This window comes from Narcine bancroftii, chromosome 8, assembly GCF_036971445.1.
Source record: "Narcine bancroftii isolate sNarBan1 chromosome 8, sNarBan1.hap1, whole genome shotgun sequence".
Taxonomy (NCBI): Eukaryota; Metazoa; Chordata; class Chondrichthyes; order Torpediniformes; family Narcinidae; genus Narcine; species Narcine bancroftii.
In genome coordinates this window covers 9,872,196-9,890,057 of record NC_091476.1, presented here as the reverse complement: position 1 = coordinate 9,890,057, position 17,862 = coordinate 9,872,196, and the positions used below count along the sequence as shown (strand labels likewise).

General features: G+C 38.8%; 1 protein-coding gene across 4 annotated transcripts in view; it reads left to right on the top strand.

Moving 5' to 3' along the window:
• LOC138741654 (short transient receptor potential channel 5-like) overlaps positions 1-5,766 on the top strand; it is a 49,406-nt gene extending 43,640 nt beyond the window's left edge. For 3 of the 4 annotated variants that reach the window (XM_069895998.1, XM_069895995.1, XM_069895996.1), the window contains 2 exons: positions 2,437-2,526; positions 4,616-5,766. In XM_069895998.1, the coding sequence (XP_069752099.1) occupies positions 2,437-2,526; positions 4,616-5,362 (837 nt within the window). In that variant the 3' untranslated portion in view covers positions 5,363-5,766. The remainder of the gene's footprint in view (positions 1-2,436; positions 2,527-4,615) is intronic. The other variant, XM_069895997.1, reaches the window with a different exon arrangement.
• Positions 5,767-17,862: the final 12,096 nt, after the last annotated feature.

The window sequence follows — 17,862 nt, the reverse complement described above, 5'->3', positions numbered from 1 at the left end:
GTTTACTGCAAACGTTATTCTTTAACCTTCAGCTTTCAGGTCAAGAGTCAGTCTTGAAAAATGGCATGAGGACCTCTTCCCATTCTGGCTTGAAGGATCCTAAGTGAAATAAACACAGGCCATTAAGTATTCTCAGAAATGGATCCCACCCTAAAAACTTGTACAAACTGGTGCACAAAATTATCAAGCTTGTTCAGAAAAGCCACCAAGTTGGTTAAAGGTAGAAGTGTAATTGACACACTGGTGTAGGATGGGTTATTTCTTTTTGAAAAATGCAGAGAGATAATTGCATTGATTTTGAATGATGAAGTATTTACCCAAAAATCTTTTATTTTGAACTAGGCAATTAAGGCCTGGATAAGTGTCCTCCAAAGCATTTAAAAGCAAATCTAGTTTTATTGAGAAGCAGACTAAGTAGTAAAATGTAAAATTTATAAAAATATCATAGCTATGCCTAGGATTAGATGGGAATAGCCAGCAGGGTATTGTAGCCAGCAACCTCAGTCATTATAGTTAGAAGTTGGTGTCTCTGGATGGAGGTCACTGAGATATGGAACAGTATTTTGATATTTGGGCATATACTATATAGCTAAAGAAAGATATAGGACCCACAATGCAGATGGTCAACAACTAGTCAGCTAGTTTAACAGGTCTATGCTCCATTCATCTCCATACACTCTCTTACATCTCACCCACCTACATGCCCCCTTCTCTTTCTTTATCCTTGTGGTTTCCCCACAACATTACAATTGCTCGAGCAGTCCCCATTCTAGCCCACAATCTAGGTAAATAAATGTCTTAATTTCATGTTGGACATGTTAGTGAGTATTGTTTTGGGCTTCAAGCATTGTTTCCCTATTCTAATTAAGGCTATCAGGTCTCCCATCATGTTTCTTTTTCACTCTGCAATATTTACTCATATATCCAGTCTGGTACAATTTCACCACATCTTCTTTTCACCTATTTTTATCCACATAACTTCTCAGGATATTGGTCCCAAAATTATTAAGTGCCACCTTACCACATTCATTTAAAACAGTGGTTCTCAATCTTTTTCTTTCCACTCACATCTCACTTAAGTATTCCTAATGCCATTGGGGTTCTGTGATTAGTAAGGGATTGCTCAAGGTGGGATGTGGGTGGAAAGAAAAAGTTTGAAAACTACAGTTTTAATCATCCCTAATTGACTCGTTATGTGCACAGTTTCCTAACTCCAAAGGAAATGGGCCAATGACAATTTTTCTCAAGCAAAATATTTCAGTAACAATTGGGTCTAGAGCAGTGATTCTCAACCTTCCCTTCCCACTCACAAACCACCTTAAGCAATCCCTTACTAATCACAGAGCACCGATGGCATAGGGATTACTTAAAGTGGTATGTGAGTGGAAAAAGGTTGAGAACCACTGGTCTAAAAAGACTCCAATGAGTCCCACTGTTCTATTTAATTGTTTCTTAAATGAATTCATTTTTTTTGATTAAGAGTTGATCAGTAAATTGCCTCCACCTGATATGAATTTGAATGTATCCCTTCTTGTTCACTCTTAGAATAATATAGAGCAGTATTTTGGATTAACGCTTTCCTTATCACTTACGAGAACACCTCATTAGTGTTTCTTTCCCAGAGCGAAAATCCCAAATTTCTTCATTTTTTTCTCATAAAACATTGAAGCCCTCACACAAGATATCGTCTTCTAGCTTTGTACTGTCTCCCAACAATTGCATATTCACCCCGTTGCTCCAGCCTGAATTGCATGTTTGATCAACAGCATTGAACAGATTTACTCAAGTTATACTTTAATTTATAGAGATGTAGCCAATTTTAATGCAGTATGGACAATAGGGCCACTATCTACCCCTTGATATTCTTATTTTGTTTAATATGCAGACCATTTTTGTTAAACACACTGACACATTTGACATATGAAGCATGCTAAAACATTGATGATGTTTTCACCAAAATTTACCTTAAACATATTTTCTTTTTTGTTACTGAGGTCATTTGGCTAGAAGTGTATCCTTGGTTCATAACATTACACGTACATTGTGCTCTACTTTGAAATTCCATTCTATTGATTTCAAAACAAAAAAAATCTATATTTCAATATATTGAAAATGTCTCCATATATTTAAGCAAAAAGTAACACATTATATTAAACATAGAGAAAAGTAATGGGGATCATCTTTTTATACAAACCAAAAGCACAATGCAATTATTTTAATCCCAGTGAAGCAGTTACAAGTGATAAAAAATTGTTCATTTTATTAAGCTGCATTAAATATGAGATCAATAGTCTGCATAGAATTTCAGGTTCGTTTTGTGTTCCATTTAGCGCAGAATTTAGTTTTGGGTAATCGTGGTAACAATGGCAATGAATGGCTTGAGGCCAAACTGAAATAATTTATGAAAAAAAAACATTGTTCTTTTTCTTCTCACAGGAAGTTATCAAAAACTTAGTGAAAAGGTACATTGCAGCTATGATCAGAAGTGCAAAAACTGATGAAGGACTTACAGAGGAGAATTTTAAGGTGCCATAAACTTGCTTCATGGGTCTCGCGTTCTGGTATTAATATATGCTTCAAAATCAGAAAAAGCTGGAATTACTGAGGATAATCAGCATCGGTGAAGAGCGTGAATTGAAGCACGTTAATCCATTGATTTGCAAAACCTTGCCATAGAAACATTTTTATTAGCTTTGAACTCAATTGACATGTAATATATCCCTGTATATGGTGCAATAGATGCAAAATCCATTATGACCCCAATAAATTTTAGTTACATTTTCTTATGACTAAAAGAATCCAAAATATTACATGAAGCCATTTGGTTCATATAAAAGTTGATCTTTTCTCCTGTAACTTGAATCATTTATTTCTGTGCCAAAACCCCTGATCAACAAAACATGGCTCAAACAAAGCTGTTTGCAGACCCATGAAATGCTTTATTTCCATTTAGAATTGTCCACTCGTCATGTTTCCTAATAAATCCTCTGGAAGTGTGGCTATCAGCCCAAAAGCTGAACCTCAGTACCTCTTGGAAGATAGGGCCACTGCATTTCCTATTGCCATTTTCTACATGCTGCTTGTTTTTAGAGTTATTCCAGCTGTCAGATGGCCAGTTAGCAGAAATATTGACATACTTGCTCCGTAATTCCATCTGCAATGTAAGCGGGCAGATTCTGTGGTATTAAGGGGCCAGGATTTTATAGTACCCTTCTAGCTTGAAGCAGCAGTGATACAGATTTTGCGGTTCCAATAATATGGGTAAACGTCATCACTTGCCATTATTGTTGAGTAGCACTTCCAATAATTAATCCTAATAATTGATGTAGCTATTTGACTTATATTGAGTAAACATATCAAAGGAATTCAAGTCAATCTCTGATCAACCTCTACCTCTCTATTGTTCATTACAAAATGTTTCATAGTTTATTAATGCAGCCTAAGTGATCAGTTCATATGGTATTAAGGGAAATTTGTATTCTCTTGATATGTCTGTATCAAATACTGGAAAACATCCTTGTATAGACCCTTATAAACCTTTCATGCTCTTTTCAGTATGATTTGATTATTAACTCTTTAAAAACCTTCCTACCACGCTGCATTGAGAAACTGTGTCGTTTTGCAAAGTACTGATATTCAATAGTTTCTGCTTCAGCAAAGGTAAAGAAAGGAGAAATAACATCCCCTCTACAGTATCAAACTCTTGGGGAAAAATGTTGGCAGGGATAACTTCCTTGTTCTCAGATCTTCTCCAGGAAGCTTATTTCCCCAACCTGTAACTAACATTTAAGATGAACTGTGATTAATCACTCCCCCTTCATGTTTATTACACATTGTTCATCCAGTCCTGTATTTGATTATGCAGGGCATTATTTTTATTAAATAGTCATTTTGGGTGGAGCTTTAATGTCAGTTGGAACTCTGCAAAAGTGCCAAGAGAAGATCATGGTCCTCTTGATTGTGTGCCAGCAACTGTTATGAAAGTTATGAGTGAATAATAAAATTGAACAAGTCATTGAGTAGAATGGAATGGAAGAATTCATCTGCTCTCATTAATAGGTTTATGCTCCCCTCTAATGTACAGAGAGCTTTTTGTTCCATTACCTGTTCCATCCAAAATCCCTAAGGCACATGGAATGCTGTCAACAAAAGGAGAAATATAATGTCATATAAACAAACACTGTGGGGGGGGGGAGGGAATATTAGCCAAAAAACATGGCTATAAAACATGGAAGAGAATGTGAGGAATTGGCTAGAACGTCCATACTGACGCAATCTTGGGGTTTGACTGTTAGAGAAATTTACTTTGCACCAATAAGTTTAGAAACTTTTTACAACCATCAGTACCTGTTGCCTTCTGAATTACTACTTAAGCTAATAACATGATGCAGCGGAATATTTTCTTTTCACTAACATTCCATGGCAATCCAGCTAAAATCAAATCTTATTTCTTTCTGTCCTAAGTGGTGGGATTTGGTTGGGGTTGGGGGTAGTGGTGAGTCTGTCGTTTGGAGGACAACAGCTGTCTCAAATACGTTGCAAGATGAGATAGTTTAACTCTGAATTTAACTTGTCCAATGCAGATGAAATAATGTATTTTTTATTATCATTTCAGGAATTGAAACAAGACATCTCCAGTTTTCGCTATGAGGTTCTTGATCTGCTGGGAAATAGAAAATCATCTCGAAGAACATATTCAACCAGCAGTGATGGGATGCAAATTGGAGACTTGGACGAAGATAGTACAGAAGAAAAGATAAATAAAATAGTGTCATTCAATTTAGCAGGAGAAAGTAATGACAAGAAAAAGCTGAAAATGAACTCCTTCAGTGTCTCAGCTCTAATAAAATCAGTTTCTGGAATTGACCTTGAGGAGAATTCAAAAAATAATAGATTGAGCAAACAATCTTCATCAATTCAAAATGGCAATCGATTCCAGAGGTACCCAAACTCCAAGAAGGATTCTTTTAAAAGGCTTGGTCTCCTGTTCAGCAAGATGAATGGTCAACTTTCAGAGTCAACTCCAGAACCAGTCTCCAGCATTTCTGATGGACTGCTTCAAGCACACAATATATGGCAGGACTTCAAGTATTCCCATATTGCCAGCCCTAACAATAAAGCAAAGAGTGAGAGTAGTCTTAATGCTGTTGGTCTGAATGAAGTCAATAGAAGAAACAGAATCGATAGCGATTGTTCAACTAATGATAAGGACGCATTTCATTGTTCTTCCAATATCAGTGCCTCCAACAACAAACTCATTCACTCATCAACTGATGTCTATGACTCTTGGGGGGAAGCTTGCGACTTGCTCATGACCCGATGGAACAGCCAACAAGAAAATTATGTCACAACTCAGTTATAATGTACAAGACAACATCTAGATAGTACTTTAACACAAGTGGATTTTGCCTACATCTGTGAGAAATTATTTTTAAAACAATCATAGATCTGGAAGACAAAGTTGCAAAGGGTGTTTTCTGAAGAGGAACCTTGGTTTCTGTAGATTACCAGAAAATCGTGCGAATAATATTAAGCTTCACACCAATCACTCTTATTTATGCACAAATGCCACAGCAATTTTAAGCCCATATGGACACTGAAAAAAAATATTTTGAAGATGGGTTTTTCTCTGGTTAGCTTTGAAAAATAGCATCTCAGCTCAGAATTCCGATTCAAATATATCGAGTGGCATGAGGCTCCTGTACTTGAACAATGGGTACCAAGTAAACTTGCCACAGAAAGTTGTAATTTTAAGGCTTAATCCACTTTTTAATGATGTGTGAATTACAGCCAGTAAACCTCTTATATCAAAAGTTAATCATCACAATCTGGTGTTTGATTTCTTCAGGTTTAAAAAGTTGCTGGAGATAGAAAAATTAATTGTGCACTTGTTTGGGGCATTATATGAGAGAAAGATATCACTCTTTCCCTTCCTTCTTCTCTATCTGTGCCAAATTTAACACTGATTTATCTTGTTCTAATCTCCACAGCCTTTTCGTTCTTTCTCGCTAAACAAAATTTCTTCCTCCCTATTCACCTGATTTGCTCATCATTGCATGCTCTGTTCATTGAGATTCCTTAAGTCCACATTCAGCAATTTACAGCGCAAAATATTATCACCATTAAATAGCCAAGAGCAAATTAAATTGATGGTGGGTGTTATTTGTTGTTTTGGTACAGCAGCCTTTCCCTCAATTATAATGGGATCCTTACATTTTCACCAGCAGAAAGAATCGGTCAGGTCAGATTTTCCTGAACCTGTCAACCTTTTTACCCCCACTCACGTGCCACTTTAAGTAATCCTTTACTAATTACAGAGCACCTATGGCATAGGGATTACTTAAGGTGGTATGTGAATGAAAAGAAAAGGTTTGAAAACCATTGGTGTAAGGGCAGCTCAGTTAGCGTTGCAGCTCACGCAACACTGTTACAGCACCAGCGACCAGGACCGGGGTTCAAATCCCACGCTGTCTGTAAGGAGTTTGCATGTTCTCCCCATGTCTGGATGGGTTTCCTTTGGGTGCTCTGTTTCCCTCCTACCATTCAAAACATACTGGAGTTATAGGTTAACTGGGTGTAATTAGCAGCACGGGCACATTGGCCGTGTATGTCTAAATTAAAAATTTAAAAATCACAAAAAGTACTTGGTTAATGGAAAATTCAGATTCGTTAGCCACAATCTTTCAATTCTTAATAAAAACAGAACCTACTGGAACTATCCACAGATGCTGTTTGTCCTTTTTAACAAGAAACATTAGAGTATTTCCATTTTTTTAAATTTTAAGATACTGCATAATAACAGGCCCTACCAGTCCACGAGCCTATGATAACAGGCCCTACCAGTCCACGAGCCTATGATAACAGGCCCTACCAGTCCACGAGCCTATGATAACAGGCCCTACCAGTCCACGAGCCTATGATAACAGGCCCTACCAGTCCACGAGCCTATGATAACAGGCCCTACCAGTCCACGAGCCTATGATAACAGGCCCTACCAGTCCACGAGCCTATGATAACAGGCCCTACCAGTCCACGAGCCAATGCTGCCCAAGACACTAATTAACATACAAACTGAGTAAGTTTTTTTTTGGCGGATGGTGGAAAACCAGGGCACTTGGAGGAAACCCACATAGACATGGGGAAGACATGCATAATTCTTACAGACAGCACCAGATTTGAACCAGTCTCTGGCACTTTAATAGTGTTGTGCTAATCATGTCATTATAGCGGCCCACTAACTGGGACATGACCCAGTACACAAATGGCTGACGAATGAGGCAACCTTGCAGACTCTGCGGGTGCCAATGACCTTCGTCCCAGGTGAACACCCGCACGTGGCAGGAGCACCACTCAATCAGAGATTGGCACTGCCGTGACATCATTCCTGTCATCAGCAGTCGGGAGAAAAGCAGAGGTGCCAGTGCAATAAATCAGTCTTAGATGTAGACTCCTTGTGTTTGCGTCTTCTATCCACACTTCGTGGTAGTGCGCACGCTATGCCGTGATCTTTTATTGAGTATGATCTTCCAATACTTCATAGAAGATTGTAAAAGTTGCACTCTTACTGGAAAAAGGCCAAAAAAAGTTGTACTCGGTACTTACGGATGAATCAGTTTTATGTCAATAGTGGGGAAATTTGAAAAAAATCTGGACTAAATTTGTAGCCACATTGGTGCACAAAGCAGGATTGGAGAATTGCGCAGATTTGTTAACTTTGTTAACTTAGAATCATGTTTGACAAACTTGATTTTTTTTGATGATGCACCAGACAAATGAGTGACTTGTTGCAGTTAATGAGCTTCCTAAAGATGCTGGATAGTGTACCATATTCCATTTATATACCACTTTAAGTAATCCTGATGCCATCAGTGCTCTGTGATTAGTAAGGGATTGCTGAAGGTGGTATGTGGATGAAAAGAAAAGTTCGAAAACCACTGTTTTAATCATACCTAATTGACTCATTATGTGCACAGTTTCTTAACTCAAAAGGAAATGGGCCAATGACAATTTTTCTCAAGCAAAATATTTCAGTTATAATTGGATTCTAGAGCAGTGAGATTTAATGGTGGAGATTTAATGCAATGTTATTGAAGCAGCTTGCATTCATTAGCTATATTAAAGAACATATTACTTCCTTTGTACAGATAAATACTAATTCAGTACAGAGTAATTTTGTCTTATGGGATGCTTTGAAAGCATATTTATGAGGTCAAATTATTAGTTATTCAGCAAGCGTTAAGAAACAATTTTTGGTGGAGAGTTTGAATTTGGAGAAGGATATAGCATTTTTGAAAAAGATTTTCAAAAGAATACTAATGAAGGTTAAAAAAAATCAGCTTTGACTAAATTGAAACTTAATTATAATACACTACAAATGTATCAATATGAACGATTCTTTTCTTCTTTGGCTTGGCTTCGCGGACGAAGATTTATGGAGGGGGTAAAAAGTCCACGTCAGCTGCAGGCTCGTTTGTGGCTGACAAGTCCGATGCGGGACAGGCAGACACGATTGCAGCGGTTGCAGGGGAAAATTGGTTGGTTGGGGTTGGGTGTTGGGTTTTTCCTCCTTTGCCTTTTGTCAGTGAGGTGGGCTCTGTGGTCTTCTTCAAAGGAGGTTGCTGCCCGCCAAACTGTGAGGCGCCAAGATGCACGGTTTGAGGCGTTATCAGCCCACTGGCGGTGGTCAATGTGGCAGGCACCAAGAGATTTCTTTAGGCAGTCCTTGTACCTTTTCTTTGGTGCACCTCTGTCACGGTGGCCAGTGGAGAGCTCGGCATATAACACGATCTTGGGAAGGCGATGGTCCTCCATTCTGGAGACGTGACCCATCCAGCGCAGCTGGATCTTCAGCAGCGTGGACTCGATGCTGTCGACCTCTGCCATCTCGAGTACTTCGACGTTAGGGATGTAAGCGCTCCAATGGATGTTGAGGATGGAGCGGAGACAACGCTGGTGGAAGCATTCTAGGAGCCGTAGGTGGTGCCGGTAGAGGACCCATGATTCGGAGCCGAACAGGAGTGTGGGTATGACAACGGCTCTGTATACGCTTATCTTTGTGAGGTTTTTCAGTTGGTTGTTTTTCCAGACTCTTTTGTGTAGTCTTCCAAAGGCGCTATTTGCCTTGGTGAGTCTGTTGTCTATCTCATTGTCGATCCTTGCATCTGATGAAATGGTGCAGCCGAGATAGGTAAACTGGTTGACCGTTTTGAGTTTTGTGTGCCCGATGGAGATGTGGGGGGGCTGGTAATCATGGTGGGGAGCTGGCTGATGGAGGACCTCAGTTTTCTTCAGGCTGACTTCCAGGCCAAACATTTTGGCAGTTTCCGCAAAGCAGGACGTCAAGCGCTGAAGAGCTGGCTCTGAATGGGCAACTAAAGCGGCATCGTCTGCAAAGAGTAGTTCACGGACAAGTTTCTCTTGTGTCTTGGTGTGAGCTTGCAGGCGCCTCAGATTGAAGAGACTGCCATCCGTGCGGTACCGGATGTAAACAGCATCTTCATTGTTGGGGTCTTTCATGGCTTGGTTCAGCATCATGCTGAAGAAGATTGAAAAGAGGGTTGGTGCGAGAACACAGCCTTGCTTCACGCCATTGTTAATGGAGAAGGGTTCAGAGAGCTCTTTGCTGTATCTGACCCGACCTTGTTGGTTTTCGTGCAGTTGGATAATCATGTTGAGGAACTTTGGGGGACATCCGATGCGCTCTAGTATTTGCCAAAGCCCTTTCCTGCTCACGGTGTCGAAGGCTTTGGTGAGGTCAACAAAGGTGATGTAGAGTCCTTTGTTTTGTTCTCTGCACTTTTCTTGGAGCTGTCTGAGGGCAAAGACCATGTCAGTAGTTCCTCTGTTTGCGCGAAAGCCGCACTGTGATTCTGGGAGAATATTCTCGGCGACACTAGGTATTATTCTATTTAGTAGAATCCTAGCGAAGATTTTGCCTGCAATGGAGAGCAACGTGATTCCCCTGTAGTTTGAGCAGTCTGATTTCTCGCCTTTGTTTTTGTACAGGGTGATGATGGTGGCATCACGAAGATCCTGAGGCAGTTTACCTTGGTCCCAACAAAGCTTGAAAAAATGTATCAATATGAACGATTAATACAGAGATCTAAACAACATTATTATGAATTAGGGGACAGAGCCCATAAGGTGTTGGCTTTGCAGTTGAAGGCTGAACAGGCAGCAAGGACTATTAATGTTGATAAAAAGAATTCAACGGTTACTTATAAACCCCAGGAAATTAATGATCAGTTTTGTTTATTTGATCAAAAGTTATATACTTCTGAAGGGGTTCAAGAAAATGGTTCTAATGGCAATTTTTCTCAAGCAAAATATTTCAGTAACAATTGAGTCCAGAGCAGTGACTCTCAACCTTCCCTTCCCACTCACATACCACCTTAAGCAATCCCTTACTAATCACAGAGCACCAATGGCATAGGGATTGCTTAAAGTGGTACGTGAGTGGAAAGAAAAAGGTTGAAACCAATGTTGTAGAGGTCTGGTAACAGCAAATTTATAGGCAGATTTCCTTGGCATCACTTTCAACTCCAAGTCAAAGACCATGGCAAAATCTCTTTTTATACACGATTGAGCAAATTTCGGTCTCATGATAAGCTCTTCCTGTCACATGGCAAATCACAATGTAAAAAAAGTTTTAATTCAGCTGTTTAACACATTAACCACTGCCACAGTAGAGGTTTATAAACTTTGTTGCACAAACAAGATGTTGGTAGAATGTATAAACTGATCACTGGTCTGAACTGATTACAAAGTTCTTGCTGTATTCTGCGTCAGAGAGTTAAATTCAATGAATTAAATACAATATGGAATCTTATAAAAGCTAGTCTCAGTAATTATTTTCATGAAACCACTGAATATTTGTAAACATCTATCAGGTTCGCTAAAATCCTTCAGAGCATGAACCTTCTGGTTTGTATGTGGCTCCAGTCCCACCTGCAATGGTTGACTTTTATTGCCTCTTCAGTTCAGGAGAAATTGAGGAGGAATAACATTCAAACAAATGCCAGATAAAAATCAATGCTATAAATTGTGTAAGGTATTACATTTTGACAGGAAGTAACTTATGGGGTGATAGGAATGGAGAGACATGGTGATAGGGATGGAGTGAGATGGTTATGAAGATATTAGTTGATAAGTCATGCTAATCATCCAAATTTGTCTTCAGGTAAAGGATTGTATCCAATCCTGGGAAGGAAACAGAAGGAATTTACAAATATGGTTCCAAGAATAAAAAGAATATTTTTTTTGGATAAAAATGGAAACGAGCAGAGCAAAGAAACACAGAATAAAGAAAATTAAGAGGAAACTTGACATCATATATCAGTAATGTATGCCTTCATTGAGCTTCGACACAAATGTATGCTGTTAATCAACAAAAGATGAGTATTTAACCGCAAAGTAGGTAAACAGGTGCATATGTTTAACATAGTTGGCCCTAACCCTGGGCTGTCAACTGCTTAGAATTTGGCATTTTTTTTGGTTAAATACAGATTCAATGATTGTCATTAAGTGAATCAAGGTGATTATTTTTTCAGTAATTTGGGAAAAGCTTTGGGGTGTGTGACTCAATGGATTTCTCTTTGTGCATCCGAGAGAAAGTATGGCCTACCGTGTGTGCGCTGGGTCTTACAATGAGTGCACAAGTGCAGCAACAAAGGCAATTATGGGAAGGTGAAGGGAGAAATGCTGCTTTGACAGACTGGCTGTAGAGAAGCAGAAGCATGCCAACGTGTGCTAATCTGTCACATTTCATCAGAAATTGTCTGATTTATACATTACCAACTGCATCTGTCATTTTGAAGCTGTTATTTAAAAAAAAATCAAAATATAAACCAACACGTTTAATGCTTCAGAGTGACTGATCAAAGAAAGTTATGGTGTAATCATGAACGGTTACCTCAGTTCTCATTGTACTTTGTGCTCCTGGGATGGTTCGATTGGAGATGGTGGGTGGTGGCAGCACATTTCCAGTAATGTTGTTATAGCAGCAGGAGTTCTGCACAGAGGATTATTTGTTGGAAAAATTGTGGTTGAGATGAAATAATAATGAAAGAGATTATTTGAGCCAAATGTTTTATATTACCTGTGTTGTGCCTAATATTAGGGGACTTTGGCTACTAGCACTAAGTACCTCTGCACATTTACATTCACATTGTCAAGCTCCAAATTATCCAGGGGAATTGGCATCTGAGGCATCAGTGAACCCATAGGAGTAAAGAAAACAAGAGCTGAAGCACTGACACACGTAAGGTTACATCAAAGTGGTGTCATGATGCAGGAAGCAAATTAAATATTCTCTATTTCCACAACAATGCCACTAGTGCACCTAATGACAGCCATTGAGAATCCCAACCATAGGTAAACAGACATGCAAAGACATTTCAGCCCTGGATTTTCTGACAGGAGGCAGAGAGTCGGGATAAATGGGAGTTTTTCAGGTTGGCAGAGAGTGGTAAGTGGGGTGCCACAGGGGTCAGTGTTAAGCCCACAACTGTTCATCATTTACATTGATGACTTGGAAGAGGCAACAAAATGCAGTGTAGCCAAGTTTGTGGATTGAGTGGAAGAGCAAATTGTAATGAGGATGTGGAGAGTCTGCAGAGGGATAGAGTTAAGCTGGATGAGTGGGCAAAGGTCTGGCAGATGGAGTACAATGTTAGTCAGTGTGAGGTTATCCACTTTGGCAAGAAAAATAAGAGCTGAATATTATTTAAAGGTGAAAAACTACAGCATGCTGTTGTGCAGAGGGACTTGGGAGCGCTTGTGCATGAATCGCAAAAAGTTAGGTTGCAGGTGCAGCAGGTTATTAAGAAGGCAAATGGAATGTTGGCCTTCACCGCTAGAGGAATTGAATTCAGGAGTAGGGAGGTCATGTTGCAACTGTATAAGGTACTGGTGAGACCACACCTGGAGTACTGTGTCCAGTTCTGGTCTCCATATTTGAGGAAGGATATACTGGCTTTGGAGACGGTCCAGAGGAGGTCTACTAGGTTGATCCCTGGGATGAAGGGGTTGACTTATGATGAAAGATTAAATCGTCTAAGATTGTATTCGCTCGAGTTCAGAAGAATGAGAGGAGATCTTATAGAAACATATAGGATTATGAAGGGTATGGACAGGATAGATGTAGGAAGGTTTTTTGAACTGGCCGGGGAAACTAAAACCAGAGGACACAGTCTCAAGATTCAGGGGAGTAGATTTAGGACAGAGATGAGGAAAAATAGTTTTTCCAAGAGAGTAGTGAATGTTTGAAATTCTCCAACCAGGGAAGTGGTTGAGGCTGCTTCATTAAACATATTTAAAATTCGGTTAGATAAATTTTTACATGATAGAGGAATTAGGGGATATGGGGAGAAGGCAGGTAGGTGGAGTTAGGTCATAAATTAGATCAGCCATGATCTTATTGAATGGTGGAGCAGGCTCGATAGGCCATTTTTGGCCTACTCTTGTTCCTACTTCCTATGGTTATTTCTCGGCTCTTGCTAATACCCAAGAGATTCTCAATATTCACAGCCCAACAACTATACTTGCCAAGGATTATTTAATTCTCAATTATAACTTACTGCCATGGTTTCACCAAATGTAACATTGTTTTAGAAGCCTCCCCCTGTTATTTATTTAATTGTCCATCACCATTCATGATCATATATACTGGGTTGAGATTTGTTGGTTGTGAGATAATTTAGCTGCCTATTGCACGTACTTTAGGGGTTTAACATGGATGCTGCTGGATTTGGTTAGTTGCACATTATTTTTATATGCTTGATGCTGCTTTTACCATACCCTCTGCACTCCTCCTTGAACTTGCGTGGATAGTAATGGTGTAATGTAATGCAATGAGAGCATCTTTCCATCTCATCAATATTGAATGTCTAGCAATAAGGGAGGCAAAAGAGACCTCAGCGGATTGAGACAGTTAAATTGAAATCAGTGGTCGCAGTTGATCCAAGGGAATTATAGGATTAGGCACCAAATTTACTTTGAGAACAAAAGACATCTTCCCAAAAATGGAAAGGGAGGAATCAGACCAAAATATGTAACAAAGTCTCTTCTTCGTCTTACACCTGTCACATTTCAAGGAAATGTTACAGTAAAATCTAGCCAATTGAACTTTAGAAAGGTAACCTCAATGTAACCTCAACCTTAAATTGTAAAAATGAATGTTGGGCACACAAAGATGAATTTATCAATTTTAAGATAGAATCTCATGTAGTATCCAAAAATGAAAGTTGAAGATCTTGCTTCCATAATAATAATAAAACATAGGTTTTTTTTGATTTGGTTTAAAATTCTAGATCATCCTTATAATAGGTCTCAACTTGAGTTAAAAAAGAAACTCCTAATTTGTACTAAAATAGGTCATGTTTGGAAAAGATTGTATTCTTGGGAATATTCATCTTGATACAATTGACCCTCCCACTAAAGTTCCTCAATCTTTTTAAGTAATGGTAAATAATTCAATTCATACAAATTTTTCAAATTATTATCTAAAAAATGTTTGGGTAGTTTAAGAGATCATTATTCCAACAAGGTTAATTATCAATAAATAAGTCTTGAAAAGATTGGATACCCAACTTAAGCTATTTATGAATCTTGTACATTAATTTAGAGAATCAACTGATCAAATAATGATGTATTACTTTTATGAGCAATTTCTGATACGTATTCAAATTTTTACATGGTGTACACAAAATAATTCTGACAGTTTGCATTTTGACTGGTATAGACAGTGAGCAATTTGGTCCATGTGACGTTATTCTGGGGTGCAGATAGGTTACTAATGTGGATAAATCCCAATGTTTTCCTAAAGGTTCAATAGAAATGAAATTCAAATTAAAACAGAAAAATCAAAAATAGTCCTTGAGTAATATAGACATGCATAAAAAAATTGTTAAAATTGCACTTACGAAAGAATTGACGAATTATAGAGGGAAAGTATTTTTGTATCTCCATAACAATGAGAAAACTTTTTCATTTACTTTAATGGAAAATTATTCAACAATTCCAATATTAGTTTTCATATCAAAAACCTGATTACCAAGTGCCTCTCCCCTCCAACTTTCCTTTCTTCTTTTGAACCATCTAAGTCATATCACTGTAGTTGACATCACCATGCAGTCATGTGTCATCTGAAGCTTTTCCTTAAATTATTTCATCTTTGTTATGCACCCACACATCTTCAGAAAATGGTAGATGACTATTTATACGATGAAATGTTCAGTGTTATTTGATTAAGAGAACCAGACTGCCTGAGATGACTCATTTCTGGGAAATATGAGGCCCAGGGAGCAAAATGGCTAAACTGCACCAAAGAAAATTGAGTGGAGATAATTCAGTAACAATCCTGACTTTGGTTGCATATGGGGAAATCAAACACATCAAAAACCCCTGATCGAACCAGCACAATAGGTTTTCATGAACAATATTGATGAGCAAACTTGGACAACATTCATGGAAGGAAATCCATAGCTGATGTTTTGGGCCAAAATCCTGCTTTAGGGCAGAGGAAAGAAAAAGCAGCCAGTATTAACAGGGGCAGGTTCAGAAGGAGATAGGTAGTCACAGAGGGAGGTATGTTGGGCAGATGGATCAGAGTCAGGAGAGGACATGGCTTGAACTGCTGAATCCTCCAGCAATTTGTTTTTTTTTGCTGTTGATTCCAGCATCTAGTCTTTCACTGAAAGTGAAAGCTCAGTAGGTGGGGATGGTGGATAGATACTTTACCTGGAGATGTTTTACCCAGTATTTTTTTTCTTTTACAAACTCAATCCTAATGATATTTGAGTTTTAATGCAAGTGGATCTGATCTTTGTCATAAAAGTCCAAGTAGAAGTGTAATCACCCAACTTCTGATGTTAGGAGTTTGAGCAATTGGGTGTGACAGGATCCATATCATTAGTCCAATTTATGACAGTACTTAAGTCTTCAAGGAGAAATGTGCAAAGTGGCTTGTGTGGAATAGAACTGAGAGCACAATTGCAGTGTAGCAGGCAGTCTGCCCAAGATACATCCACAGCTCTCACAAACCTGCTGCCACTAGGATTAAGTACTAGCAAAATAAGCTCAGAGTACAATAAAACTGTCATCAGATCTCCTAGCCTGGTTATGGGAATGAATAGCAGAAGTTAAAAGACAAGTGCTCCTGCCCTCCACACGATGTCATTATCTGGACCTCATTCTTGCCCTTTGGTACCACCTCCCGAACAATCTTTGCCATATTTGGTGCAATTAGCCAATTCTTAAAATTAAAAAGAAACTGGGGAAAAATGGTGCCAGAGTGTAATGACATCTTGAGAGCCTGCTCCCAGAAGATCCTCCTTCACATTCTATAACTCTGCACTCTTATCCTCCACTCTCAACAACTTCAAGATCACAAACTCCATTCTCTTGAATTTTCTTTTAGGTCCGCCTTTGCTCAGTACTAACTGAGCTTCATTCTTCACACCTGCCCTGTTTTGCTTGCTGTACTATGTACAGGATGTGAACATCCAGCTAGACAAAACATTTTTAATCAATGCACCTTGGTACACAAGACCATAAACCTGAACTGCAGGTATTAGAATTCCAAAAACAAAGCTCCTCATCAGGTTAGGCATCCTTGTTAATTCTCGTACACATGACCTTCTCACCTTAAATACCACTCTGAAGACTGCCCTTTAGGAAGTCTCATTTCCCACTGGTCAGTGCATTTTCCAAGTTTACTGCACAATTCAGGATGAAAAATCATAGGACAATTTCCACACTGATTTTCAGCCAATACTTTTGCAATTTATTCAACTGGCCACCAGTGCTACATAATGACTTAGTTCAGCTAACAAAATCCTCCAGTTTCTAGGCATATCTTTTCCACTCACTTCTGGAAATCAGCAATTAAAATTGGAAATGCTCAGGAAATCACCCATTCTCCCTTTACAAAGGGTGTTGGTGACAAACTGCAACAATACTATAGCCCTTTGGTCTAATTGACTAGGTGCGGAAGCCTTTGCTGTAGAATATGGTTGAACTACATTTGGCCACCTATTTTTATGTATTTCAATGTTGTTTGTGGCAAGCTCTAATCTCACTGAAGCAGATTTGGGCTCTCTACAGCAGGAATGAAGGTTATGGCAAGCTGCAAAGATTGCACTGAAGTGGAATGCAATTATGTACTGCTGATGGCCCAGAAGTACCTCATGGTTGCCCAGTTTTGAACTGCGAGTTTTTCATACTCTCTCCAATTTGGCACTGTAGATGTGCTGCACAATGGAACAGACTTCAATGTGAAAATGGAACTCTCTCCATAAAGTTCAGTGAACATTCTCATGTCACGGTAAGGTGCATTTTCAACAACTAGATCAAGAACAAATAAAGGCTCCTTTGCGTTGAAGCTCTAGTTGTAGCAGCCCACACTCACAACCAATGAGACAAAAGAAAAATTAGCAAGTGTTTGGGGTACATCAATGTAGTAATTGACCTACTCAATTCTCAGCAAGAATTCTTGACCATTCAGCCACAGCCAAAAGTCAAATCTCATGCTAGGTGAAGAATGTGGGGTCCAACAATTAAATGAAACAGTAACTCGATTTCAATAATTGTAGTCATCAGATTGTGTAAAAGTAACACTGGTCATTAATGCCATTCAGGAAATGAAATCTGCCATCTTAGCTGATCAAAAAAACATAACATAACAATTACAGCACGGAAACAGGTCATTAGGCCCTTCTAGTCCGCACCGAACCAAACATCCCTTTCTAGTTCAGATCTTTTGCAACTCCAGACACATCAATACCATGAACTTAACTATATGTCAAGTAGTCAAATAAAATCTGTTCAGTGCCAAGAGGATTTTCATCAGTGAAGGAAAAACAA